At 46.9% G+C, this 26,791-nt stretch overlaps 1 protein-coding gene across 4 annotated transcripts in view; it reads right to left on the bottom strand.

Annotated features, from left to right (window-relative positions):
* Positions 1-275: 275 nt before the first annotated feature.
* Positions 276-26,791, bottom strand: part of SLC39A14 (solute carrier family 39 member 14) — a 43,185-nt gene continuing 16,669 nt past the window's right edge. For 2 of the 4 annotated variants that reach the window (XM_073232680.1, XM_073232681.1), the window contains 8 exons: positions 14,356-14,633; positions 12,481-12,667; positions 11,515-11,684; positions 7,443-7,565; positions 6,469-6,657; positions 6,144-6,351; positions 5,068-5,252; positions 276-3,329 (listed from right to left, as the gene is read on the bottom strand). In XM_073232680.1, the coding sequence (XP_073088781.1) occupies positions 3,183-3,329; positions 5,068-5,252; positions 6,144-6,351; positions 6,469-6,657; positions 7,443-7,565; positions 11,515-11,684; positions 12,481-12,667; positions 14,356-14,631 (1,485 nt within the window). In that variant the 5' untranslated portion in view covers positions 14,632-14,633 and the 3' untranslated portion in view covers positions 276-3,182. Of the gene's footprint in view, positions 3,330-5,067; positions 5,253-6,143; positions 6,352-6,468; positions 6,658-7,442; positions 7,566-9,483; positions 9,654-11,514; positions 11,685-12,480; positions 12,668-14,355; positions 14,634-17,661; positions 17,720-26,791 lie in introns of those variants that run through there. The other 2 variants (XM_073232676.1, XM_073232677.1) reach the window with 2 other exon arrangements.

Here is a 26,791-nt window from a genome sequence, read left to right as displayed (position 1 = left end):
AGAAGGGAAAAGAGCATAATAAAGCTCTTCTCGGGAAACACCAGTTCTTCCCTCATGGAACGTCAGTGCAGTCACCACAGGCTCCATACAAGATACGTCAATCATTTTAAAGTGAGCATGTTCAGGTATCTAAGGTTCCTTCTAAAATCTCCTCTTGAAGCATACACTGGGCCGGTAAAACAAAGCTTTGGAAGTCAGACACCACTGCCACCTTGTGTTCAACAGCCTTCATTACACCTACATTACTGCAAAAGACCACGCTTGGGATTCAACGGTTACAGAATATAGCTTTATTTATAGAATCTTACAAATAAAACATTTACAGTCCACATAAGTTATTTTCTAATTTATCCTCATAACACCTGAGTTATTTAAAAAAATACTGTGATGGAATTGCAGAACTGTAAAAGGAAATATGAACAATAAAAACCTAACCTCTCTCTTTTGCAAAGATCAGACTTTTGTTTATTAAGCAGATTTTCAGCATATTCCATCTCTCTGGAAGAGGACCTACTAAAACAAGTCTTTGTGTGACAAACAGAGAAGCCTTCTTTAGGAAACCCAGGGTGAAGGACCAAGGGAAAGCCTCCAGGTGACACTGGATAGAAAGCTGCTGAGGGGCAAGGACAGAAGGCAACCTGCACACCATGGTGAGGACAAGCCGCGGCAGAAGCCCTGCTCCAGGGCCGAGCGGCTCCTGCAGGTGACGTAGCCCTTCCTTGCTAACATTAACCACCTGGGGAAAGAGAGTTTGGATACTAAAGCCAAGGGTGAAGTTCTCAAGACTTGCTATTCCCCAGACCTCTAATATGTACAAATGCTTAAAACAGCAAATTCACCACATAGAAGTCAAAAAGGAGTTGCCACTCGTGAGACAAATCTGTTGCCAATGGCAACATGCAATCAGTTGTAGTATTCAAGAATCTCCACCCCTCCTGAACTCCAACTAGGACTAGCCTCCAGACCAATTTCCCTTTGAGACAGCTGTCTGAACATGTTAAGTTATCACATATGTGCAAAAAAAGGGAAAGGATCCTACTTCATTTTTCATTTTTTAATTTGTTATAGTTTTGAGCTCTTTAAAACTAGAAACCCACTAACTCTAACTTAGTATTCTACTCCAAGAATAATGGTATTTGTAAGGAATGACATATCTATAGGGAATGCTAAAATTATAAACTTAATACATCATTGTGGATTAAGGAAAGCAAAATCTTGTAATGTTTTAAATTTGTGTTTTTTTCTACTAGCTCCTGAAAGCAATTTCAGAAATTGAGAAAAGTAAAACAGGAAAGACAAAGAATCATGTTAAAACAGTAATAACAGTAATAATGGTAATATAAAAGTTAGATTCCAACATTCAAGGAACTGGTTCTTTGGTAAAACTGGACTATAATCCCATGAGTCAGTCCTGACATTTAATCTAGAATCTTGGTAACTGAAGTTTTCCTCCCTCTTCAGCCCATTCTCAAATTGATCCACGTCAACGAGGACACTTTTAAAGCATCACCAGTATTTTTCCGATTCATCTTCTTCTCAAGAATATTCCTGGTTTGAGGGACACTTTCCAAGAAGAGACCAGATGTTGCTTTAATTACTGTGCAGGGGAAAGTTCTCCTGTGTGCGAGCAGAAGTGTTCACAGGTGTGGGCCAGGAACCAGCACTCGGGCAGGCACATGCGTCAGTTGGTGAGCACAGCCCCTGGACTGCAGCTGTGGGCACCACTAAGAAAGGCTTCCGAAGAGAGTAGCTCCCCAAAGTGGCTAAAGAATCTCACATTATCAATATGATAATAATAAAGCAATTCACCTAGTGAACCTGGAGATGAGCTCCCCTTGAAGCCAAAGTTCTGAGGAGTGGGCTCCACAGTGCCTGAGGCTGGCCTACAGTCTCAAAGACCAGTATATCCAATTCAGTACATGATTCACACTTTCTGGTTCAAGGTGAGGGAGGAAGGAATTACCTACACTGTGTGCATGCCTAATTAATAACATAATTATGTCATAAATTAACATAATTTAATGCACAGCACATCAGTAAGTCCTCTGTTCTGCAAACATGTACAGTGCCCAACCCAAGTTTCAGACCTTATGTCTCCTAGTTCTGTTATTTGTACCTCCCCTTATGGCATTATCAATTTCTAAATGCTGCCTGCACTGACTCCCTCTGACTACCTTTGTCTAAGAAGAACATGAGCTGCAACCCAATCCTACAAGTAAACCTGCCACTCTGCAGAAGCAGTGTTGACCAGGGGAAGTAAACTTGTGCAGTCTCCCCTGTAATATGAGCATCGTACATGTGCTCAGAATGTGCTTCTAGGGAGGCAGCTGCAGAGTCTCTCAGAAGGTGGGAGTTGGAAGGCGAAGTGGCAGTCACAGCAAAGCCAATTCATTTCTTGCAGGGCTCTACTCTCAGCCCTCCATTCTGTTAGCATGAACCTGAAAGGGGACATCCAAGGCCATTGAACCACATGCTAGCCCATTTGGACAGACATAAAACACCAGGTGCAGCCACCAAATTAATATCCAACACCCCAGCAGGAGCAAGTGATGGTCACGACAGGACACACACCTCTCCTTCCCTCTTGCGTGACCCCTGCCTCCCCTCTTGCCCCACACATCTGTCCCAACTTTCAGTTCTCTTGGAGGCAACCCAACAGACTTTGAAGAAATAGAAGGGATTCCTGTACTTTTTCCATGAAAACAGGTGAATCCATTTCAAAGTGGGTCATCTTGAGGATCAGGATCCACACTTAGATTCATAGGTCCCAAACTACAGATTCACCTCTGATATTTCTAACTGAACTGTGATCACTGGCTTTTGTTTCGTTTTGTTTTTTTGCATTGTGCGGCCAGGGATTAAAAATCTCTCAGCATTGGTTTGAAGAGAAAGAGGCCAGGCTAACCAGAGAACAAAAGTCAGGCTTATCTTCCGAGCTGCATTCAGGTTCCAGAGTCACTCTGAGAAATAGGGGAGGAGAAGGAGAGAGGCACTACTGAGAAGGTGGTTACCAGGGCAGCTTGTCCTAGGAGAGGGCATTTTAAAACCAGCTGATATTTAAATGCAGGAATACAGTCTGTGTCAGTTTTTCATAGAACTGCCTCTTCGGAGGTGCGCTGTGGCCACCGCGCCTGCGGCCAGGGTCCAGGCTGCCTCCCAGCCCCTCTGGATCCCGGCTGGGTCTATCCGATCTGGATCTGTCCGGAATACTTGGTGAGCACAAGCATGATGGCGAAGCCAGTCAAGAGGCCCAGGTTCTGGATGACAAAGGGGACCAAGGTGCTGCCCTTCCTTTCGTCCTCTTGGCAGACCTCATTCATCTCAGGGAACTGAGAAAGAAAGAAAAAGAGAGCTCTGGTGAGCTTCTTCGCTTTTAAGTCCAGGTCAACGCAGTATGAGAACTAAGTGTATCTGATAATTGTTCTAACATTTATCATATTCCTATTATGATAGTAACATAATTCATATATAATCTTGTAAGTGAGTATTACATTTTTGGTATAATTAGTTTAGTATTACTATTAGCATTTTTATTACATGACATGTAATTAAGATACATATGTAAGCTACAATCGGTTTACGAAGAAAATTAGCACCAATAGCCTCTAGAACTTGCAATTATCAGCTTTTCTCCAAAAAGTTACCTCTATTTTTTTTGGTATCATTAATCTACAATTACATGAGGAACATTATGTTTACTAGGGTCCCCCCTTCACCAAGTTCCCCCAACAAACGCCATTACAGTCACTGTCCATCAGCGTAGTAAGATGCTGTAGAATCACTACTTATCTTCTCTGTGTTGTACAGCCCTCCCTATGCCTCCCCCCACATTATACATGGTAATCATAATGCCCCCTTTCTTCCCCCCCACATCCCTCCCTTCCCACTCATCCTCCCCAGTCCCTTTTCCTTTGGTAACTATTAGTCCATTCTCGGGTTCTATGATTCTGCTGCTGTTTTGTTCCTTCAGTTTTTCTTTGTTCTTATACTCCACATATGAGTGAAATCATTTGGTACTTGTCTTTCTCCACCTGGCTTATTTCACTGAGCATAATACCCTCTAGCTCCATCCATGTTGTTGCAAATGGTAGGATTTGTTTTCTTCTTATGGCTGAATAATATTCCATTGTGTATATGTACCACATCTTCTTTATCCATTCATCTACTGATAGACACTTGGGTTGCTTCCATTTCTTGGCTATTGTAAATAGTGCTGCGATAAACACAGGACTGCATCTGTCTTTTTCAAACTGGGCTGCTGCATTGTTGGGGTAAATTCCTAGAAGTGGAATTCCTGGGTCAAATGTTAAGTCTATTTTGAGCATTTTGAGGAACCTCCATATTGCTTTCCACAATGGTTGAACTAATTTACATTCCCACCAGCAGTGTAGGAGGGTTCCCCTTTCTCCACAACCTCGCCAACATTTGTTGTTGTTTGTCTTTTGGATGGTGTACCTCTACTTTTCAAAGTTACCTCTACTTTTCTACTGAGAAAAAACAAAGTTTTATACATGCAGGCAATCCTGGATGTGTTTAGACCTGGCTAAAAATAGCCACTTTGATAAAAATAAACTTTTTATTGTGAGCCAGCAATTTTAGTTCTGGAAAGGTCTATCCTCTCACAATATAATACTGCCACTGAAAAGGATGCTTCTAAAGAGAATGCAACGTAAAAAATGTTTATGATATATTAAGTAAAAAAAGAAATCAGGACATAAAATTGTATATGCAGTGCAGTTGTAAGTTTAATTGTCTTTCCTTCCTTCCCTCCTCTTTTCACTTATCCATACATATTTATTCTATAATACTCAAGTATTTAAGTAAAGACCCTGGAGTTGAGCTTAATCCTTTCCTTAATGACATATGCTAATAGGAACATAAGGTTTTCATCCTTTAAAATCTAATGTCCCCTTAAAAAGCACTGATGCACACACCTTAAATAGGTGAACTGACTGGTAAGCAAATGATTCTTAAATAAAGCTGTTACTAAAAAACTGATGGGCCCTTAGTCCTACCATCCAAAGAAATAGCCCAGACCAGTTTTGCAAAGACTATGAAAAGACTTACCATATCAGCCAGAGAAATATACAAGAACATTCCTCCAGCCAGTGCAAAGATCCAGGTGGGAGAGAAGTGGCTGCCAGCCAGGATGCCAAAGGCCAGACCCACATAACAGCAGCAGGCAGAGAGGAAGTTGAAGAAGAGAGCCTGCTGGATACTCATCCCAGCGTTGAGCAAGATGACAAAGTCCCCTAGGGCAGGAGGGTGTGGACAGAAGAGTCACTCTAAGTCACGGACAGAGAACATGAAGACAAGACTGCTTAATCCACGGATAACATCTGGGTGACCATCAGGACAGCCCCGGGCTCAAGAGCACAGGGACAAGTCTAAGGCACCCTCATCTTCATGTCTGGGAGCTATCAATCTCTACTGGTGAAACTGGCTATGGACTTCCAGCCTAGAGGCTGAAAATAATGCAAAGGATTTCCAAAACAGATAACCAACCAGCAATGACCTCATTTCTCTTTTGACTGATGATGAAACAGAAGCAGCTTCCTTCCTCTCAACTACAATGAATGGGTATTTTCAGGAAACAAATTGAGACTGAGAGAAGTCAAGTAGTTTGCCAAAAGTTGCAGCCAATCAATGACAAGGCCAGGACGTCACTTTGAGCCTGAGCCTCCCAAGTCTGGGCTTTTTATACTCTCCCTTGGATAAAACTAAGGACCTTCCAACCACTGGCTCATGTACCTCTTGCACCCACCAGACTTCTAATACATAGCTCAGCCTTTGGAAAATTAACAGCATGTAAGAGAGAACCTACACCGAGCACTCAGAATAGCGTACGGCCCATGGTAAATGATTTTCAGTTTTTTCCCCTTTCAACATTATGTCATTCTATGAGGTAGGTACCATCACCAACCTGTTTAAGTGGGGAAACTGAGGCACAGCATTTGGGGCAAATGGGAAACAAACATCCCTGTTTTATCGATAGTCAATTACTAATTCAACTATTAAGAGTGAGCAGTTAGACTTCACATGGCAGAGAGACTGTGAATTAATGACAAATGTTTTGAAGTGGCAGTGTGGGGGTGCCCGTGCCAATGACTGAGGCAGCACAAGCGGAGTGTGTGAGCACTTACCGAGCTCGTGTGGGAACTCCTCGCAGAGGATGGCCACCGAGGTGCTGATGCCCTGGAAGACGGACACGGTGAAGGAGGCACCGATGGCCAGGCCGTCAATGAAGTTGTGCAGGCCGTCGCTCAGGGTGATCATCCAGGCCAGGGTGCCGATGTCAGAGTAGCGGACACCCTTCAGCCAGTAACAGGCGCCCTGGGAGGCCTGCAGGTCCTACAACAAAACCCATCCCTATGGCCGCAGGGCAGACGATGGGCCCTCCGGGGAGGCCTGCGGCATCAAGGCCTTGCCACTTAAGGGCCCCTAGTGAGCAGAGCAGGGCCCACTGACCTGGACAGAGAGCGAGCCCACGATGACCTTCTCTTCCGTCATGGGGGCCTTCCCATCCAGCCTACCGCTGCAGTGCTGAGGAATCATGTGGTCCAGATCCCCGTTCTGCAGCTTCTCTGTCACCCCCTCCTCCTGGTCCTTCTTGGAGGGGAGTGTCTCAGAGGCATAATGGCTATGTCCGTGATGCCGCTGGAGGGACCACAGGGAGGGGTCAGTGCGACCCTCACCAGAGCCGCTGGAGCACCCAGGTTGAGCAGGAGCTCCCAGCTCTGGGAGACCTCATCCCACCATCAGAGACACACAGGGAGACGATTCAGAAACCCAGGAGAACTGAACCGCGGGGAACACCAGAGCTCAGTGCAGGACAGACACCAAAGCACTGCACTCAGGGCCACCGCTTATTCCAGCAAAGCAGCTCTGCTCAAAAGGTTTAGAGCTCTTCCTTTGCAATGGCCATTTTCAAAAAAAATTAAAGTGTCACAATCTTATGAAGGTTTCACATGAACAATATTGTGGTTTCAACATTCACTGCAATGGCCAGTTTTATTTAACTCAGCAGTAATTTAGGGGAGAGCTACATGCCAGTCACCAGGGGCACCTTTTTGGGACTGCACTGCAGTAACTGATCCTCCTTCATACACTGTGACTGCATGTATCAAGCCCCTCCCTCCTCTCCTTCAGGTGTAAAGGGTCCATGAAGGAAATGACCTAGAGTAAAACAAGGGGATCAATTACTACCTAACAAAAGGCACACAGGCCAGATGTGGTTCTGGCTCCCCTCCTCCCTTGGTGACATATGCTCATGAGGTGAAAGGGGATATCCACTCATGAATTTGTGTGTTTTAATCCCTGGCAGGAGGATGCCAGGGAAGCTCCCTGTACTGGTGCTGGGGTAAAACTGCTACCGACACGAGCATTTCGGAGACAGGAACTTTCCCCAGAAGCACTTGCCTTCCCAATATATTAGGTCTCACCTCGTTTTTCTGCTTAAGAAGTATCTTCAAGATCTTCTCTGTGAAAAAGAAAAGATAAAAGCCCCCAAACACCAGTGCAGACTTAGCGACATAAGGATCTTTCAGAGGGTTGAAACCAAAAGCCTGTGGACCCAAGAAAACAAAATGAGTTTAAGAAAATAAAAAGTCTTCACTGTCCCCTCTCTTAACCACGTCCTTGATTCTAGGAAAGCAAAGCGGAGCACCGAGCACACTGTCATGGACCCCCATTCCTTTTCCAGCAAAATCTAACCCTGGATGTTTCCCTGATGTCACATCACCAGACCTGTCATGTTCTCAAGTTTATTTTCTGATAAGAAACAAAGATCTTTAGACTTTTACTGCCCTGGACATGGTTTTTTACTGCCCTGGATATGGTTTTCTATTTTTCTACTTTTAATGAGGACCCTGTCTTCACTTCTCCAGGTGCTTTGCTACAAGGGCAGGCTGTGCTGGCAAATCCCATATTTAAGGCAGGAGTCGTGTACATTTCCATCATTTTCTAGTGTCCCTGGCTGACGGGCCTGTAAACACAGAGGGAGACAGTCTAATTACACTTTCCAAAATGGGAAATCCATCCCCCAGTTAAATAGGAAGAACTGCAGCGTCTTCCTGACCACAGGCCTCCCAGTGGCCGCAAAGCCAAGAGAGCAGACGGTGTTCCTGCACACGTCAATTTTGGGGGTTTTGTTTTGGGTTCTTTCTGGACACTTCACTTATTATAGGGGGGAGTTGTGGGGGGAAGAACCAATGGGAAGAGGAACAGGAATCCCAGTCCCAGTCTTGGTGACGCTCCTGGCCTGTGCTGGGGCCTGGGGACGGGCTGGGGACCTGCCCCTCGGGTTTCTGACAGGAACAGGCCTTCGAATAACTCCAGCCTCCTCAGGAAGAGGGCAAAGATAAAAGTGACCACAGGTACCAGCAACTCCAGACTGCTTAAGTGTTTTTCCTTTCTGTTTCAAGGACAGAATGCAATCCCTACCTCCAGAGTAGCTTTGTAAGAGACACCAAGGCCAAGAGAAATGACACTTTCAGGATGACTTTCCAGAAGGGTCGAATCACCTTAAGGAAAAGTGGAGTGAAAACAGGCAACTACCAGTTCTCCACCAGAGCCAGGAGGATGGGGAGTACAAAAGCAGGGCTTTAGGAGTGGTAAAACCTGGCCTCCAGGACACGTGTCTGCGCAGGTCAGATTCTGCCTCTGTTGAGTAGATGAGCACTACTTGTTCTTTAAACATCACATCAGTTGATCTAAGGATCAACTAAAAAACACAAAACCCCCATCTTGGAAAGCCTAAGGTGCTCTGAGAGGCATGTGCTGTCATCTTCTTGCTTGAACTGCGGCTCTGTCCAGGCCCGTCAGACCACCTACACGGGGAGCGGGTCTGCTGCAGAGGTAACACCGCTTCAGGTGAGATTTTTCCGAGGCTGCCTGCCAAGCCTCACACAGACTAAGCTCCCTTCTGTTTTATGCAGGATTTTCTCAATGACCCGGGTGAAGGGACAAGGTACTGTGACTGTGGGTGAAGCCAGACTCTTTTATTTGGATTGCCTTTGCCCCATGCACCCTGCTGAGGAGAACTGATCTTTTTATTTAGATCTGCAGGCTTTGCTGATGTGGGTTTTTTTGTACCAAAAGCCTCAAAACCCCACAACGAGGAGTCATAAAGTAATCTAACTACATCTTTACACTTACTAGGCACCAGGTGTTACAAACACAGCCTCACATCAATGTGAGGTCAGGCCTCCTATCTTCCCCACTGCACAGAGGGAAGAAAAGCAGAGAGGTTAAGTGACTTGCCCAGGGTCACGGAACAGGTCAAGGGTGGGGCTGAGATTTGAGCTCGCTCTCAAACCTATGCTAGGCTGCCTCTCCTAGCTCATGCCTATCTTAGCTTCATGTCCCCAAAGGGAGGGGGGGGGCCTTTTTTGTGCCTTCCATGGGAATCGGGGTCCTTCCGCTGCGCCCACTGTCCCCCAGGAGACGGGCGTGCTCCAGTGTGAGAGCCCTGGCTTGCCATACCTCAGGGATGAGCTGGAAGAGGGCATTGGAGTAGAGGGTTCCAATCGCCAGAGCTATGAAGTAGAGCAGCAGCCGCTTGTAAAAGGTCTTCTTCATGAAGGGCACCACGCTGGCCCCCATGAGGGAGCAGAGGGAGATGACGGTCACACAGAGCAGACCGTATCCCCACACTGCCGTTGGAGGAGGACCAGCCCCACCCAGGACAGGGAGAGGGAGGGGCAAACGCCCCATTACGTGGCCACCGCCGTTCAGGGGAGAGGGTGGAGAGGATAGACAGGGAGGCAATGAGGAAGGTTTTGGTGGGTATTAACAAAGAAAAGAAAGAAGGAAAATCAGAGAGACAAGGAGGGAGGGAGAGAGAAATGGAAAATTTGTTAGTGATTCAAGTCTGATGCAATTTCCTTCAATCAGTTCTGAAGAAATGAGGAGGAATTCAAAGTGGCCTTGGAACCCTGTGGCGCCCTGCCCTGCGCCTTTGGTGGTGGGAGTCATGTCCTACCTGGGGGCTGGTGTCACACGGCAGGCGCGTGCTCAGACCTACCCGGGGCGGCTCCTGGCAGACTTTGGACCCGAGGGCTCTTTCACTGGGAACAGGAGCCAAGGGGAAGTGTTCCCCACAGGCACACAGCCCACGGCCTGGACTTGGTCTGGTTTGTGAGGATACCACAAAGCCAGGGTGTGAGGGGACAGAAGGATGGAGGACAAGGGAGGCCCCATGCCCATAAAAGGCAGTTTTTTGCTTTGTTTATTCCCATTTGCTTTGATAGGAATCCAATATAGAGAACAGAGTTCCAAGACCACCTAGTCACAAAAAACATTTCCTCTCCCATTCCCATGTCACACACTCCAGGTAGGACAAAACAGAGCCAATACGAGGCGCTCCTCTGTGAGCCACAGAGGCGGAGCATGTACAATTACTCTATTTCCATTCAACAGGTGAAAGGCATTTCATTTCAAAATCTTTAATAAATTAATAAATTAATTTCTGGAGCTGGAAAAAAAAATAGCCCAAGATGAGGCCTCCCCTGAGAACTGCGTGTCAGCCTCACGTGGGCTTCTGAGACAGCACAGATGGCTCATGAGCCAGACCTCCTTTCTCGTTATGAGAAGGGCAGGCAGGGCCTGGGTATTTACCTAGGCCTCCTCTGGGTGAGAGCCTTTGGATAGGGAGGGGCCGGGGGACCATTCTCAACGGAGGCCCACACGCCCGTCACCCCTGCCTCCCTCCGGCTCACAGCATGGCCTGAGTTCGCAAGGCAGGCAGGCAGGCTGTCAGCTTGGGTCCTATTTTTTTTTTTAGCTCTGCAGTGGTCATAATTAAAAAGCACAATTAACAAACATTTCAAAGTAGTCAAGTAAGGTCACCAGGAAGTCAGTCCTATCAGGAGAAAGTCAAGATGCAAGAATGAAGGAATTGAATGGCCCTTTACTTTGCCATTTTGAGTTCATTTTTGTTAAAAACCCTTTGTTCTATGTTTGGCTCTCTGTGCTATAAATTATGGCCTGCTTTAAAAAATAAAACAAAAACACCTCACTCGCTTTTGAGGCCAATTCCGCTTACCACTTGGTAACCCTGTTTCCTTCCATCTCATTCCAGATGGATAATCTCTCGATGGCCACACCCGAGTTCTGCCCAGGTCTCTGCTCACAACAGAGCAGGTGTGGCGCACCAGGGCATGGACAGCCACCACCGACTATGGCTTTCCTTTGAGCCCTGCAAACAGGGTTTAGGAAAGGCACTGACTGGGGAAGGGGGGTGGGGGGAGAGATCCCCCAGCAAGGAGGGCAACATTCAGGACCTTGCATCTGACACCACCTGACGAGGCCAGAGGCAAACCTGGGGGCCTAGGAGGGAGAGAAGACCCTGAGATCCAGAGTTAGAAGGCACCGTGTCCCTTGATGTGAGGGAGAAGTTGATTTTCCAGGCAGTGGTTGTGGGTGCCTTAGAGTGCAGGGTGGGCAGGACATCAGCCCAGGGAAGGCTCAGCCACTGCCCCAGGACAGAGGACGGCATATTCTGTTCTACTGCACCTCTGGGATGAGTTGGAAGAGCGCATTAGAGAGCAGCGTTCCAATGGACAGGGCGATGAAGTAAGTGAGCACACGGCTGAAAAACGCTTTCTCCGTGCATGGCAGGACGAGGACTCCCAGGAGAGAGGCTAGGTTAATCAGTGAGACACTGAGGAAACCGAAGCCCCACACTGTGGAGGAACAAGAACAGAGGAGGGCCTGCATTACTGAAGGCAGGGGCTCCTGCTGCCTGCGGGCGGGGCCTTCTGAAGTCAGCTGTGATCAGAGCAGACACAGACCAAATAACCCATCAGCAAATGTCCAGCTCTTCCTGGGTGCTGCAGAGAAGCCTAAAAAATACAGCAAAGTCACTATCCAAGAGACACTTACCTTTTTGATAGAGAGTAGGGCAAAAGCAACACAAAAGGCTAAATGCCAGGGGAGTTAAATCACGACAGCTGGAAGCAACGTGAGGCATGATACAGGCCACACGCCCTAGGTGCCAGGAAGCAGGGAACCCACGCCCACAAGACAGAATTTGAGAAGGGCACTCTGGGCCGAGGGAGTCGTGGACACGAGACCATGGTGAGCCCACCGTGGCTGGAGGAGGAGACAGGGAACCAGAGAAGGGTGCAGCGGGCCAAGGGCACACTCTGTGAGGTCTTAAATACGAGAGCAAAAGGTCCAGGTGTTGGCCCCTAAAGTTTAATGAAAACCAAAATGAAGAAGTGGCCCAAGAAAGCATCCACAGGCCAATCCCAGAGCCCCACCCCGAAAAGTCACAAGTCATGCCACCCAGGCTGACAATACACTGGACCGGTCTTATGAGTGCAAAGTAATTCACCATTACTTTATGGTGCTGCAATCTAATTCACCCTCCTGATGGTGGCAACTGGTCACTGGATAACATTCAGGGGGCAGTGCTGTTCCCCTGGCCATGTTAAGACAAGCCCAGGAACCAGAACCCGGCTTCCAATCGCAGCTCACCTTCGACTGAGCTTGGCTTCCCCTCCTCCGTCTGCTCATTTTCCTCATTCTCCTGGTTCTCAGAGGAGCAGGCCCGGGAATCGAGCTGCTGGAGGACAGTAGGGCAGAACTCCTGGAACTCCCGCCTCCCGATCCGTGACTGGTCACTGAAGTTGTGGGCAGCAAAGAGGTCTCCAGAACTAAAGCACTGAAGCAAAAGGGTGGGCAGAGTGCCTCTTAGAACCCAAAGTCACACCCTGTCCCTAAGGAGCAACTGACCTAGCCTTCCATGAGGAAATTCACGGTGGCCAAATATAGGGAAATCTGTAGACTAACTTGCAGGGTGAGAGCAAGGTAGTCCCTAAACCTGAAAAACTGATCAGAGACCAGCCACCCACTGAGAAAGTTATATACGTTAAGCACACCCATTTATGAATGGCTACCCAGAAGTTCTGGGAACTGAATTCCAATCATTGTGACCAGGGTGTGTTTTCTGGAAAACATGGTTCTATTTGCATACCTGAAGATAAAAGCTTATCCAGATACCAAATCTAGCTGCATATCACAATAGCCCAGGAGTTACTATTACAATGCAGATTCCAGATACTTCTCCAGAGCTACTGAGCACTGGCATCTCCAGGGGAACACCAGTCTCCTTGACCTTACTGTACTGTCCCCAGCCTGAAGAATGTGTTGACAGAAATTAGGAGAGGAAGGGAGGAACATCTGAAGCTTCAAAGTCTGCCACATAGCAAGGGTGCCAGCTGGAGGGCACAGTGCTCAGTGCTCTTGGCAGTTGGCAGCTAAGTGGTTCTCATGTTCCGTTCATAAGTAACACTGCCGTTTGCCTTCTAATTTACTCTACACACTTAAATGGCAGTCTTCACCCGAGTGTGGCTTTACAGGGGTCTTCTCTAAGTCAGCCCTCTGCATGTGCTGACAAGTCAGAGTTTTGGGGCCTACGAAGCTGAGGGCTGGCCTGTGGCGACCCCAAAACATTGCTGCGGCTCCGGGCCAGGCTGCATTAGCCTCGAGGGCAGCCTCTCCCCGAACCAGACATTCACCATGCCTGCGGTTCCGTGTCCATGCTCCGTGGTCCCCGGTCCCCCTTGGCCATCTGATCTCTCCAAACTCTACTCTCCTTCAAGGTGAAGCTCCAGGATGACTCACAAAGCTTCCTGATTATTCCAGGGTGCACGGCTCTCCGTCTCCCATTTCTGAATCCTATGGTAACTGTCCTACCCATGGTATTTAATGCTTCATTTTGTTATCAGATAACTTTGTTCTCGTTTGAACTCCCCATCCTAAGCCTGACTCATTTTTCTCTATTTCTTAACAATGCTCAGCACGGGAACAAAGTAGATATATAAAGACACTGCTGGCTGACTTAAACTTGGCTGCCACAAATAGCCTCAGACTGATTAGCCAAGATGATACGGAAGAAAGAACAGAGAACCAAGAGCCAAAGACCTGTTCTCTAAGGGACCCTCCATATTCTCTCCTATGTGAGATTTTCCACCCACACCCAGAGGCACTGCAAGGCTCACCTGCGAAAGCTGGCAAAGGGCCTTGCAAACTGTTGTCTTTATCAGAAATGTGAGCTGTCCCAGAAGCTCCAGCTCACCAGCAGTTCCCAGTGATCCCAGGCAGTTAGTTCTGAGGAAGCACCCGGAGGGCTTGAGAACGCCTACTGCATGGCTGCCCTTTGGTAAGGGCTTCAAAACTCCCCTGGAGGAGGTCAGAAGGCACAGCCTGGGTCTCCAGACAAAGGGGGAAAAACTACCCCTCTGCTGTCACGGAGGATTGACCGCCCTGCGCCGCTCAGCTCCCTGTGCCCAAGTAGGCTGTGAACTCCAAGAAGGCAGACACAGTGCTGAGCACAGCTGGAAGCCTTACCGTGGAGAGGTTCCTCTGTCCCTGCACAGGCTGGGTGACATTGTCCCAGCCCACACCCACATCTAGGTGGTTGAGCAGGGCCTTCAGCTGCTGTAGGGTGAGGCTGTCGCCCTCCCCATAGCGATGCATGAGGTCCTGCAGGAAGGAGGCGGCGCTGATGCCCGGTGTGGCTGCCAATGCAGCGTGAGCCTCAGGAGGAGCTCCCCATACGCTGAGCAGGGCCAGCAGGCAGCAGCTATGGACGGCTGGGTGCAGCAGCTTCATGGTAACAAACATGCCTGAGAAAGCAAAAAAGCAGGTGAGGGTCAGGCTTAAGAAACCCACCCTCTCCGTGCACTCCCATCCGCCAGCAGCTGCACCACACCATCAGCCATACTCGGGGCAGCCTCTCCTCCCACTTGGATCCAGCAGCAAAGCCCCGTTTCAGCCTGTCTCCTATGCCTCTGCCCAGCTGTCAAGAAAAATCTTTTTGACAACATGGATTGAAAAATAATAAAAGGACTAGCTCACCAGGTTTGATTAAATTTAAAAAGTAAAAAAAAAACAAACAAACCCCTATGTGGTTATGTTTAAAAAAAGTCCTTATAAAGTACAGTTTAGGGAATCAAGTCAGTAATAGTTTAGTAACTTTATATAGAGACAAATGGTAGCTAAACTTATGGTAATGTATATAGATGCTGGAGCCCTACATTGCACACCTGAAACTAACAGGAGACAAGACTGGGAATGAGTGAGTAACTGCTGAAAATAAGCAGTAGGTAGACGGGGATTCATTATACTGTTCTGTCTACTTTTGTGTATCTTTGAATCTCTCCAAAATAAAAAATTAACTAAAAGCAAACAAATAAATTACATCTAAAAGGAAGGGGGGAAGGGGGAAAAAACAGACTAGGGAAAATAGAACCGCCAAACACAACAAGGTTTATTTCTTCTATACCATCTAAATTAGGGAAAAAACATGAAAAACAGTCTCTCTGGTTTGTTAAGAATATAAATTTAAAAGATGGATGGTGCTATTTTGCTAGTTATTAAAAAGGCAGAATATATTTTTTGAAAAAGATAAAACCAAATGTTAGTGAGGTTAAACAACAAAATAAGATACTGCTGGCAGCTATAAAAATCCTATGCCTTTCTTGAAAAGTTACATGGTAATGAAAAATATTTAAATTCTTTGAGTTGATAATTAATTCTACTTCCAGAATTTACACTAGTAGAAGCAATCCAAAACCAAAAAGTCTATAAGCAGAAACATGTTATGATCAAATGAATTATAATACATCAATTTCATGGACTAAAATGCAGCTATAAAAAAAGAGAATCATGAGTTTAATGTTAAGAAGCAGAATGACTGCAACCAAGGTAACTAAGACGACAGAAAAAAATCAAAAATCTATGGTAGCAGACGATGATTTTCCTTTGTTAATCATTTCCCCCAGTATAGTTATGATTTCGTTAGTGAAAAAAACAGTATCAGGAGGGGAAAATGACCCCCGTACTATTTAACCCAGACCCAGGAGCCCAGCCCTGCAGCTGTTTGCACACCTGCACAGACGTGGGGCTCCGGCACAATGCCTCACACTGGATCGTGCTGTCTCTGGGCCTCTGCTTGTGCGAGAAGCTACAGCACAGTGGGTAATCACAGGCTTGTTTGTCTCCTGGCCCTGAACTTACCACCAGTGTGATCGTGGGCAAATTAAGCAGAATCAACGTGCAGACTCAACCAGAGCAGTGTTGCCGCTTACTAGGGCCATTCTTGTCAGAAAGACCTGGCTTCAGTGTCTATACCACTGCTCACTGGGTGAGCAACTGTGCACAAGTTACTCAGCCTCCCCTACCTCCATCTTCTCATCTATAAAACTGGTACCCACTTCACTGGATTGCTATGAAGATTTAATGATGTGGTAAGTCATCAAGTGTCTGACCTATAGAAAGCACTCAATAAAATGTGGCTGTTCTTATTATAGGACTTTATAATTAGCAGGGTTCCTCCATTTTGACTCACTTGCAGCTCAGATATTAAGCTGCTAATGGAACTGTTAGAATACCCCTGTGGCTGACTTTACTTCAGGCCCGTAGCCCAGGTCCTCTACCACAAATATACCCAGGGACAGTCCAAGTGTTAGGCTCCACACACAGGGCACGCACAGAACCTGGGGACACAAAGCACTTTTCAATGGAAGGTTTGAGGCTACTCTCAACTCTACACCAAGAACTAAAGGTAAACTCTGGTGGGTAGTGGGGCTTGTATGCCATATGGCTCACCCAGACTGTACAAAGAAAGCTGTTCTCTCCCTGATGACATGACCACCTGTCTAAGGCACGCACGTGCTGTCACATGAGGGGAGAAAGGCAGCATAAATTGAGAAAAGGAGAGGCAAAGACATGATGAGGAAAGAAGCTGTGTTACCAGCACGAGCCTTGCAAAGCACCTGACATTTACTGATTCCTTTAAGAAATGCTGGGATACTTATCCCATCTAATAGATGAGAGAACTGGGGTTCCAGATTAGGAAACATGATCCACAGCCAGTAACTAGGATAGTGAATCCAGAAAACTGAATTTTTTTGTGCCCTGGAGCTAGGTCTGAATGACACAAAAGTCAGTACTCTCTTAACCAGAGCCCTGCTGTGTTGAGACATAAAAATACATGTCCTGGGTTCCCTGGGAGCCAGACTCCCACGTGTCTCTAGGCAGATGATTCCCAATTTCTATCAGCCCCAATGAGCACCCCAAATCGAGGTATAAAATATGCTGAAGACCCTCAGGTATACTCTAGAGGCAAGGCTGTACCATGGAGCTCCTGTCATATGATTGCCTCAGCAAACATCTGCTTCATTTCTCAAACATATCTGCAGCAACTTCAAAACATACAGCACGTGTGCACATGCATGCACACACTCAAGTGTGACACACCTCATATAATTTTACCTGGGGGGCACCCAATTCAAAGTGTCAGCACATACAAAGTATTTGCTCTTGGCTGACCCAGTGGCCCCTCAGTGTGGCAGCCATGGCAGCCTGGAGTGGGTGGGTAGATTTGACCAGCAGAGCCCTCCAGTGTTGCCTGGAGACCTAACCCACCCCCAGCGTATCAGGCGAGGCTAAAATCAACTTGTAGGCAGGAAGAAGTCCCGACCCAGGGATCTTGGAGAGGCTAAAGACACTTCAAAGCCAAATGACCCTGGCCTTTTGTCAGACACAAAAGGGGAGCTTTCTGCCCCAATGGAGATTTTTTTTGCCTTAACTATAAGTTATCTTTTAACAGTTTATAAAAGATTCTTTGGAAAAAAGAAAGAAAACACATACAGTTCTTGTTGCAGCTGGATGGTGAAGCTGGGCAGGGGTCCATGGCATGTAGCCCCAGCTGCAGGAGGAAGCCATTCTGTTAAGGCCATGGATACGGGTGGGCCCCCCCTTTGAGCCCCCGCAGACCTTTCGGGTAGCTGAGCCGACTCCCCTCCCAGAGGAATAAGAGTACACAGGGCAGGGCATGAAAACAAGCTGGAGACAAAGGCTTGAGCGTGCTGTGGGCTCAGAGGACCAGGTTCTCCCACAGAAGAGAAGCTGTAGTCTCCCCACCCCTTTGCTCACTTGGCTTGGATTCAAAGAAGCCAATTATTTGAGTGCTTTAGGTATCTTCCAAAGGCCAGACCCAACCCTCCCAATGCTTCATTTCCCAGGAGGAAATAAAAGACCCACGAGAAAATCAAAAAGAGATGCTTGCTCTCAGACCCTCTATGGAACTCCGGAATCTCCGCACCACCTTGGAGGTGACTACGTCAGAATTCCACCTGCCTGTCATCCCTTCACCTGACCCAGAAGCAGCGCTTCTGTCCCATGGACAGACTTACTGCTGCATTTACCGTGCTGTATTTTTTTCTATGCCCACCTCCCCTCTCAGAGAGATAAGTGAGCATCTACTTCATTTTGGGGTGACACAGTAATGACTTATGGTGATGCTGGGTCCGAGGTTGGATGGTGATATGAGCAGAATGGGCAGCAGAGCCCCAAGGGGCTGGAGGCTGCTAGGCCTCCAAGCATCCACACCTTTCCAGAGCAGCTGGCCAGGTGGCTGCCGTTCTCCCTTTCAGAATCCTCTGGGCTGAGGAATGAGCCATGAAGGACAAGATCGAATGCTCCAGACACAAACTTGGCTTAGGCACAACTTTCCAAGGCCAACCGAAAAGCCAAAGGAAATGGGTGAAAGGTGTGTGTCTCTCTCATCCTACCTACTACTTACTCAACCTACCTTGTATCCCAGAAAGGTATATGATGAGAACAGAACTGGGAGAATCCTCACTAACTTTTCTGCTGAACCTAGAGAGAGGGACACTGTTGCCAATCCTTTTTCCTCTGCAATTAAGAAACAGTGGGAACAGTAGCTAGAAAACAGAGAAAAAGGTGAAGCTGGGACAAAAACAGTGGGCTCACCTGGAGAAACTCAGGGCTCCAAAGCCACATACTGAATGGGGGAAACTGTCCAACTGCAGTGGGTGTTCCTCTCCATCTAACAGACACCGAATTCACCTCCCCAGTAAGTGGGCTGTACCAGGGCTGTACCATTTGGGGACAGGGTGTCACCCAAATCCCAGACTAGAGGACAACTCCATCTCCCCTACCTCATCCCACGTTCACTGTCACTCAGGCCACAGGAAACAGGTCAGAAACACCAGCCCCCAGCACAATTGTTGCTGGGGTCAGGGACAAATCATCCTCAGTGTGGGGGGAGGAAAGTCACTGTCTTACTGTAGAGCCAGCAGAGCCGAAGACCATGAGCACAAACACTACGAAGAGAAACAGCAGACAAACTGTGCAAAAGACACGGATGTCAGTGGGAAGTAAGCCACGCCCACCAAGAAAGCAATTCCTTGCTGCCCACTGTGCAGGAACTCAGGACATGACTGCAAGTAAACCAGGGCTCAAGGGGAGATGACAGAACAAAATGTATTGAAAGGAGATGCAGGCTTACTGAAAAAAGAAAAAAATATCACTGAAGAACTAATAAATAAATTATACTCAACAAAGAACAAAATTCTGCCAGTCATTTAAAACAGAAATACTGACAAAAGTGGGTTGAGTGACTACAAGTGGAAAAGACTAATTAAAGCATATATAAAGACAAAGATACCAACTGTGGATAAAATCAAAGTTCCTGTGGCCAGGATTCTCACATGGCCCTGGCTGACTAGCTCACTGCACACCTGTGGGCATACATGGCTGTTGACTGTATATAAAAAGCTCCGCCCAGTGCTCTGGGCACGACATGGTGGCAGGGCTGCAAGGCTGCAGGAGAGCAGAGCAGAGGCTGGAGTGGTGGCAGCGCTGAGGACAGAGGTCCAGAGGATGGTTGTGCGGGACGACTGTGCAGAGAGGCCCAGAGGACGGCTGTGCAGAGAAGCCCAGAGGACAGCTGTGCGGACAGAGGGGCCCAGAGGCAGAGACTGGCTTGCTGCATGCAGACTGGCTCTGAGTGAATGGGATTTTAGTGACTGACGTGCCACTGTGAGAATAAAGTTGGGTATAATCCTTTCACCCCAAGAACGTTTTGCTGTCGTTTTCTTTGGTCACACTGAATCCATAGTGAACTTGCCTGGGGCTGAAACCCATTGGCAAGACACCAACATAGGGATAATTGTTGTTCCTGAAGTACAGAACCTAACACTGGAAGAAAAGGTATGTTCAAAGATAAATACGTAAGATTCCCCTGAAAGAACAGAAAAAACAGAATCTGAAAATTGAAATAATACACTGTACTCCACAAAAATCTGGTACAGAATGCTCTAAGGCACTGCCTAGTTAAGATACTGAACTTAAAAGACTTTTCAGGCATCCAGAAGAAACTTTTTTCCCCATGCCTTGCCAGTGGGTTTCAGCCCTGGGCAAGTTTGCTATGTCTATGTGACCAAAGAAATTGAAAGCAAAACGTTCTTGGGGTGAAAGGGATATACCCAACTTTATTTCCAGGTGGCAGGTCAGTCACTTAAATCCTGTTCACTCAGAGTGAGTCTGCATGCAGCAAGCTGGTCTCTGCCTCTGGGCCCTTCTGTCTGCACAGCTGTCCTCTGGGGCTCTGTCCTCAGCACTGCCACCACTCCAGCCTCTGCTCTGCTCTCCTGCAGCCTTGCAGCCATGCCACAGTTGCATCCAGAGCACTGGGTGGAGCTCTTTTTATAGAGTCAATAGCCATGTATTGCCCACAGGTGTGCAATGAGCTAGCCAACCTCGGCCAGGTGAGAATCCTGGCCACAGGAACTCTCATTTTAACCACACCCCAAAAAATATTTTATTGCAAAGACTGTGAAACATACTGAAACTTTTAAGTGGTAGAAAATTCAGCCTACCCTCATCTTCCCCACAGCAAGAAAATTCAACAACATTTACTTATTTCTAAGAGAAACAAAATATGCTGGGAGAATTATTCCTAGCCAGGAAGCTATACAAATATGGTAAAGACAACAGGCAGAAATTCTTCACATGAAAGAAGTTAGTCCCCTTCCTAGGGGGAGGAAAAAAGACATGATAATGAGATGCAGCTAATTAATAGGGAAATAAAAAGCTCAGGAATGTGCAATCCCTATCAAAACACCAACAGCATTTTTCACAGAACTAGAGCAAATAACCCTAAAATTTTAATCCTAAAATTTGTATGGAACCACAAAAGACTGAATAGCCAAAGCAATTTGAGAAAGAACAAGGCTGGCAGTACCATGCTTCAATTCAAACTACACTACAAAGCTACAGCAATCAAACACTACGGTGCTGGCATAAAAATAGACCCATAGATCAATGGAACAGAACAGAGCCTAGAAATAAACCCATGCTTATGTGGTCAATTACTATTATGACAAAGGAGGCAAGAGAATACAATGGGGAAAAGACAGTCTCTTCAAGACGGTGTTGGGAACACTGTGCAGCTACATGCAAAACAATGAAACTGGATCACTGTCTTACAGCACCACAGACAAAAACAAACACAAAACGGATTAAAGACCTAAACTTAAGACCTGAAACCATAAAACTTCTCAAAGTAAACACAGGCAGTCACTGTTTAACAGAAACATTAGTAAACTTTTTCTGGATATGTCTCTTCAGGTGAGGGAAGTAAAAAAAGGAAAATTAAACAAGTGGGACTACATCAAAGTAAAAAGCTTCTGCACAGCAAATGAAAATATCAACAAAATGAAAAGGCAACCTAGTGAATGGGATAATATATCTGCAAATGATATATCTAATAAGGGGCTAATATCCAAAATATATAAAAAACTCATGCAACTCAACATCAAAAAAACAAGTAATCCAACTGAAAAATGGGCAGAGGATCCACTTTTCCAAATAAGTATCCAGATGCCCAACAGACAAAATGATGTTCCACATTGCTAATCAGGGAAATGCAAATCAAAACCACAATAAGGCGTCACCTCACACCACTCGGAATGGCCACTATCTGAAAGACAAGAAATAACAAGCATTGGCAAGGATGTGGAGAAAAGGGAATCCTCCTACACTGTTGGTGGAATGGAAATTGATGCAGCCACTACAGAAAGCAGCGTGGAGATTCCTCAACTAAAAATACAAATACTGTTATCTTCCAGTAATTCCACCTCTGGGAATTTAACTGAAGAAAGCAGTATCATTAATTCAGAGAGATATCTGTACTCCTATGTTTATTGCAGTATTATTTACAATAGCCAAGATATGGAAGCAACTTAAGTGTCCATCAGTAGATGAATGGATAAAGAAGATGTGGTACATAAACACAATGGGATATTACTCAGCCATAAAAAGAAGGAAGTCATGCCATTTGCAACAACATGGACGGACCCTGAGGGTATTATGCTAAGTGAAATAAGCCATGCAGAAAAAGATAAATACTGCATGATTTTATTTATATGTAGAATGAAAAACAAAAATGAGCAAACAAGACAGAAATGACTCAGACACAGAGAACAGACTGGTGGTTGTCATAGGGAGGGAGGGAGGAGGATGGGTGAAATAGGTGAAGGGGAAAATATTAGTGAGCATATTTGGTAAGCTGATCTGAGTGATAGTTATGTGAATATATACACATGTCAAAATTCATCAAGCTATATACTAAGTCAAATTTGTGCATTTTATTGTATGTACCTCAATTAAAGAAAAAAAAAAAGTCTTTCCAAACAGCTCACTTATGAGCTGCTGCTAATGGGGACTTTAAAAAAAAAAGAGGTAAGTAAATAAAATAAAATAAAGCTCAGGAATGTAGAAACCATGGTAGGAGGATTGATGATAAACATCAAAACCCTTTTAATAAGAAAGGACAATAAACAATTATGGGGATGATGAATCTAAATGTTATAAAAACAGAAAAATTAAAAACATAATTAACACACTCAAGAGATGGGCAGAAATATGAGAAATGTGAAAATGCTACTGTCCTCATTTTTCACAGCAGAGTCAATAAATATTAAAATGGAAACAATTACAGATATGACTCACAAGCTTTTTAAAAAAACCTTATTGGGATCTTTTAGGAAAAAAAAGTCTGATGAATAACATTTCTTTAAAGCTTGATAATTCCTTTACAGTTTCTGTTTCTTCAGTTATATTTTTATGAGTGTTTATATCTCTATCTCTATATCCTTTTGTCAGTGAGCATGCCTGGGTGGGTATCTGGAATATAATGTGCACCTAATATTAGTGATGACTATTTTTGAGTGGTGAAATGTGGAGTTTTCATTTCAACTCACTGATGTGTCCCAGTGGTGGGGGTACAACACTGTAAAAAAACATGGGTGATTATTTTTAATTGGGGATTTAGGGAGAACTTTCTAACCATGCCACAAAACTTAGAACCTATAAAAGCAGTAATTAATACATTTGACTGCAAAACCTGCCAAGTGTTCTATAAATTATTAGTATATTCCTAGTATTCAGGTCAAACTAATAATGATACCATCATATGCCTATGTCCCAACAGACCCAGTAAGAAAACCAGTGGCCCCACAATTTGGTACTCTAGTAAATACCACCCTACAGGCTCTCTGAAGTTCAAAGAATTTTGAGAAAAACTACCGAGCTTGTGGCCCTCTCTGCTCACTGAATGAACATGGTCCCAAAGGCCACTTTCCTCTGGTCAAGGTGAAACCCCCTCCCAAGTCCAATACAAATATTATAGCTTGAAAGCCAGCATTCAGCCTTGCCCCACGGGCCCAGGACTCAAATGACCATCCTCCTGCCTACTTGAGCCCTCCCACCTACCTACCCTCAAAGGATGTGTTCTTCCTTACAGCACCCACTCTCAGAACCTCAGCCTCAAGCTTTGCCTCAGCCAAAGGCCACCCAGGGTGGGAGATTTCTACAGACAGTGCAGGAGAGCTGCCAGGGGCAGGGGTACCTAGAGGCAGTGGCTCCTGTACTCTCCACTCTCCCCAGGGAACTTCATGTTGCTGGCATGGATGAGATGAGAAAAAAAAAAAAAAAAGAATTGCTGGTGACCCAGAAGTAGGGAACAAAATTAGAACCAGCTGCCTACTGCTCAAAGACCAATATTTACTGAGCCCCTATTGTGTGTGTCAGGACCTGTGGGAGGGAGGCTGGGAAGGCAGAGTAGTGTCAGGACAGCCAGGGCTGGATGGCTGACATAGCCACCCGCTGAGCCCTGAGTGAGGGTAATGACAGCCAGGCCCAACCAAGCATCCCAGGCGCTGGAGCCAGGGCTTAACAAAGCAGCCTTCCAAAACTAACTAACTGAGTCAGGCAGCCTGGTGCGCAGGGGCCAGCCAGGCTCCCCCACCCAGAGGCCAGGGCAAGAGTCACCCCTCTTCTCATCATTCATCCACCACCATTTCCCAGACACTCAATTGCAAAATTCTGACCTATTGTCCCTCTAAGTCCACTCCTATTTGTCAGACCACAAGGCCCAGTGTAGCTTAGGAAACATCGCACTCACATCCCCACTTACGACATCTTCTTGAAGCAAAACTCCCAACTTGTTATTCAGAATCAAATAAATAAGGAAAACATATGAACTGGTGACTAAGTTATCAGACAGCATGACAATTCAAATTTGGGGCCTGCCACTAACTTGCCATGTGCACCAGCACAAGTAAGCTATAACATATGCAGCCTCACAGGGGGGCTCTGACAGGGTCCCAATTACCAGTCTCCTGGTCAGCACTGGGCACCCAAAGGACAGCGGCAGAGAATTTCTCTCAGAAAATGTGAAGTCCCTTCTGACCCATGCCTACTTGCGCCTGCACCCCCAGCCCGATGAGGATCAGCGAGCTCAGGACGTCCTTTCAGACACTCTCCCACCGCACCCCACCCCAGGCATCCCGCTGTCATCTGCTCAGCTGCTTCAGTGATCACTCACTACCTCTTCTTCCCCAGACTAAACGATTCTCATTCTTTCAACCCCATTGTATTCATTGAACTGAAAGCTAGCTACACTTACCAAATCTTTAAAAATTCAGTCCAAAAGTTCATCCATTTAATAAATACCCATTGCCCACTGGTTTCATACCAGGAATAATGCTAGGTACTGGGGAAGTCTCGGGGATGCCCTTCCAGAAGAGGGGAAGTAAACAATTCAAGTAACGCATAAGAGCCATGGTGGTAAGAGTTCTGTACTGATCAGGGTTCAGTGAGGTGGTTTAAGCAGAAAGGGATTTTTGTACAGTGTATTAAATGGCTTAGATAATCCCTGGAGGAGCTAAGAAACAGACTACACTGAGCTTCCAGGAGCTATTCCCCAGTCATGGTGCAGAGCTAAGCTGCCAAAGAGCCACAGTGCCTGCCACCACCGCTAGCCACGGCAGACAGGAGTGGCCGGCTCCACCAGCAGGCTGCCCTGCCAGGAGCCACACCAGCAAAACAGATGTCCTGGGGTCCATCCTGAGAAAGAGGACATCCACACATCAAGACTGGATAGGGCAGAGGTAACTGACAGAATCTAAGCCTCACTGAGAATTTTAGTGCAAGGATGTCTCGCAAGTGCAGTTCTGATTTGTCTACGTTTAGTAGGGAGGACCATCACTTATTCAAAGCAGTGCACTTAACAGTGAAAGGAGGTGCTGTCAGCAAACACACCGAGACAAGAGGAGCAAACCATGCCATCACCAGGACGCCTGGCGAACAAGCCAATCCACACGCTCACCAGAGGTCACGACGTGGCAGGGTACCCGGGAGCTCTGGAGGACACAGACGGGCTGTCCAATCTAGGGTCAGGGCCAGGGGAGGCCTCCTGATTTTCACTGAGAACTGAAGAGGGGGTAAAAGCGGGCCAGGTGAAGAGAAGGGGGTGGGGACAGGGTGGGACATTCTAAGAGCACACAGTTGTATCAGGAAAGACTCAGTGAAGAGGTGCACCCAAGAACACAGAGTTCAGTGCGGCCAGGGCAGAACAAGCCTGGAGGCCATGGCAGCGTGGCCGGACGCCACCGGGTGCACAATGTGGATCACGTCCAGCAGAGGCACGAGCAGACTTGTGCTTAGCATGCCATCTGGGCTCGGTGTGGAGAAGGGATTCAGGGTGCACAACACCCAAAGCCAGAGGTCAGAAGGCTCACTGGTGTCCAGGCGGGAGAACCCAGCACCCAGCGTGGCCTAAAGGGCATGGCTTTTCTCCCAGCCTGGGATGTGTTCCCTGGGGATGCTGGCCTCTAAGTTTTCCATTAGAGAACTGAACTGAACAGGCTCCTCTTCAGTGGCCACAAGGAGAGAAACAAGCCACACCACTGTCCTCATAACCCAAAGTACAGTGTTGCCTTCAAAAGGCCAGCCCTACCCCATCATTTTCTGAATCAGGCTCAGACAAGTCTGCTCAACTCTCTTGCTGCAGCAGGGGGCCATTTGTACACACCAACTCCAACTGCCTGGCAGCAACACTGCAGGGAGAATTTAACAGGTAGGGCCTCTCACAAAGTCTCTTATGCACCCTTCCTCCCACAATGGGCAGAAGAGTCCTCTGCACCCCAGGCTGCCTCCCAGAGATGAGGTGGACCCTTCCCAGCCAGGGAGCCTTTCCAAGACACTGAGCTACAGCGGGCAGAGGATGCTAGTGTCCCCGGGGCAGTGGGCCTCTGCTAGAAGCCAGACCCAGGCAGATACCCTGCTCTGCTGGCACCGGAGCCTCTATCTGACCCCCTGGCCCTCCCACACCACACTTCCTCCCCAGTACAACCCACCCGTGAATGGGCACAAGCCCTGACTCCTCAAAGACTCTGCCGCCCCGCCTATCTCTGCAGCTGAGATGCTGAATTGTGTGCGATCACTTTTCAGGGGAAGTGTGGCCCTGGACCAGCAGCATCACCACCTGGGAACTTGTTGCAAATACAAATTCTCAGCCCCACCCAACCTACTGAAGGAGAAACTCTGGGGTGGGGCCTGGCAGTCAGTCTGGAGAAGCCCTCCAGGTGATCATGAGACACACGAAAGTCTGAGGACCACTACTCAGAGG

The sequence above is a fragment of the Manis javanica genome, chromosome 3, assembly GCF_040802235.1.
Source record: "Manis javanica isolate MJ-LG chromosome 3, MJ_LKY, whole genome shotgun sequence".
NCBI lineage: Eukaryota > Metazoa > Chordata > Mammalia > Pholidota > Manidae > Manis > Manis javanica.
Note: the sequence above shows the minus strand (reverse complement) of the source record. Positions and strands in the feature narration are given on the sequence as shown.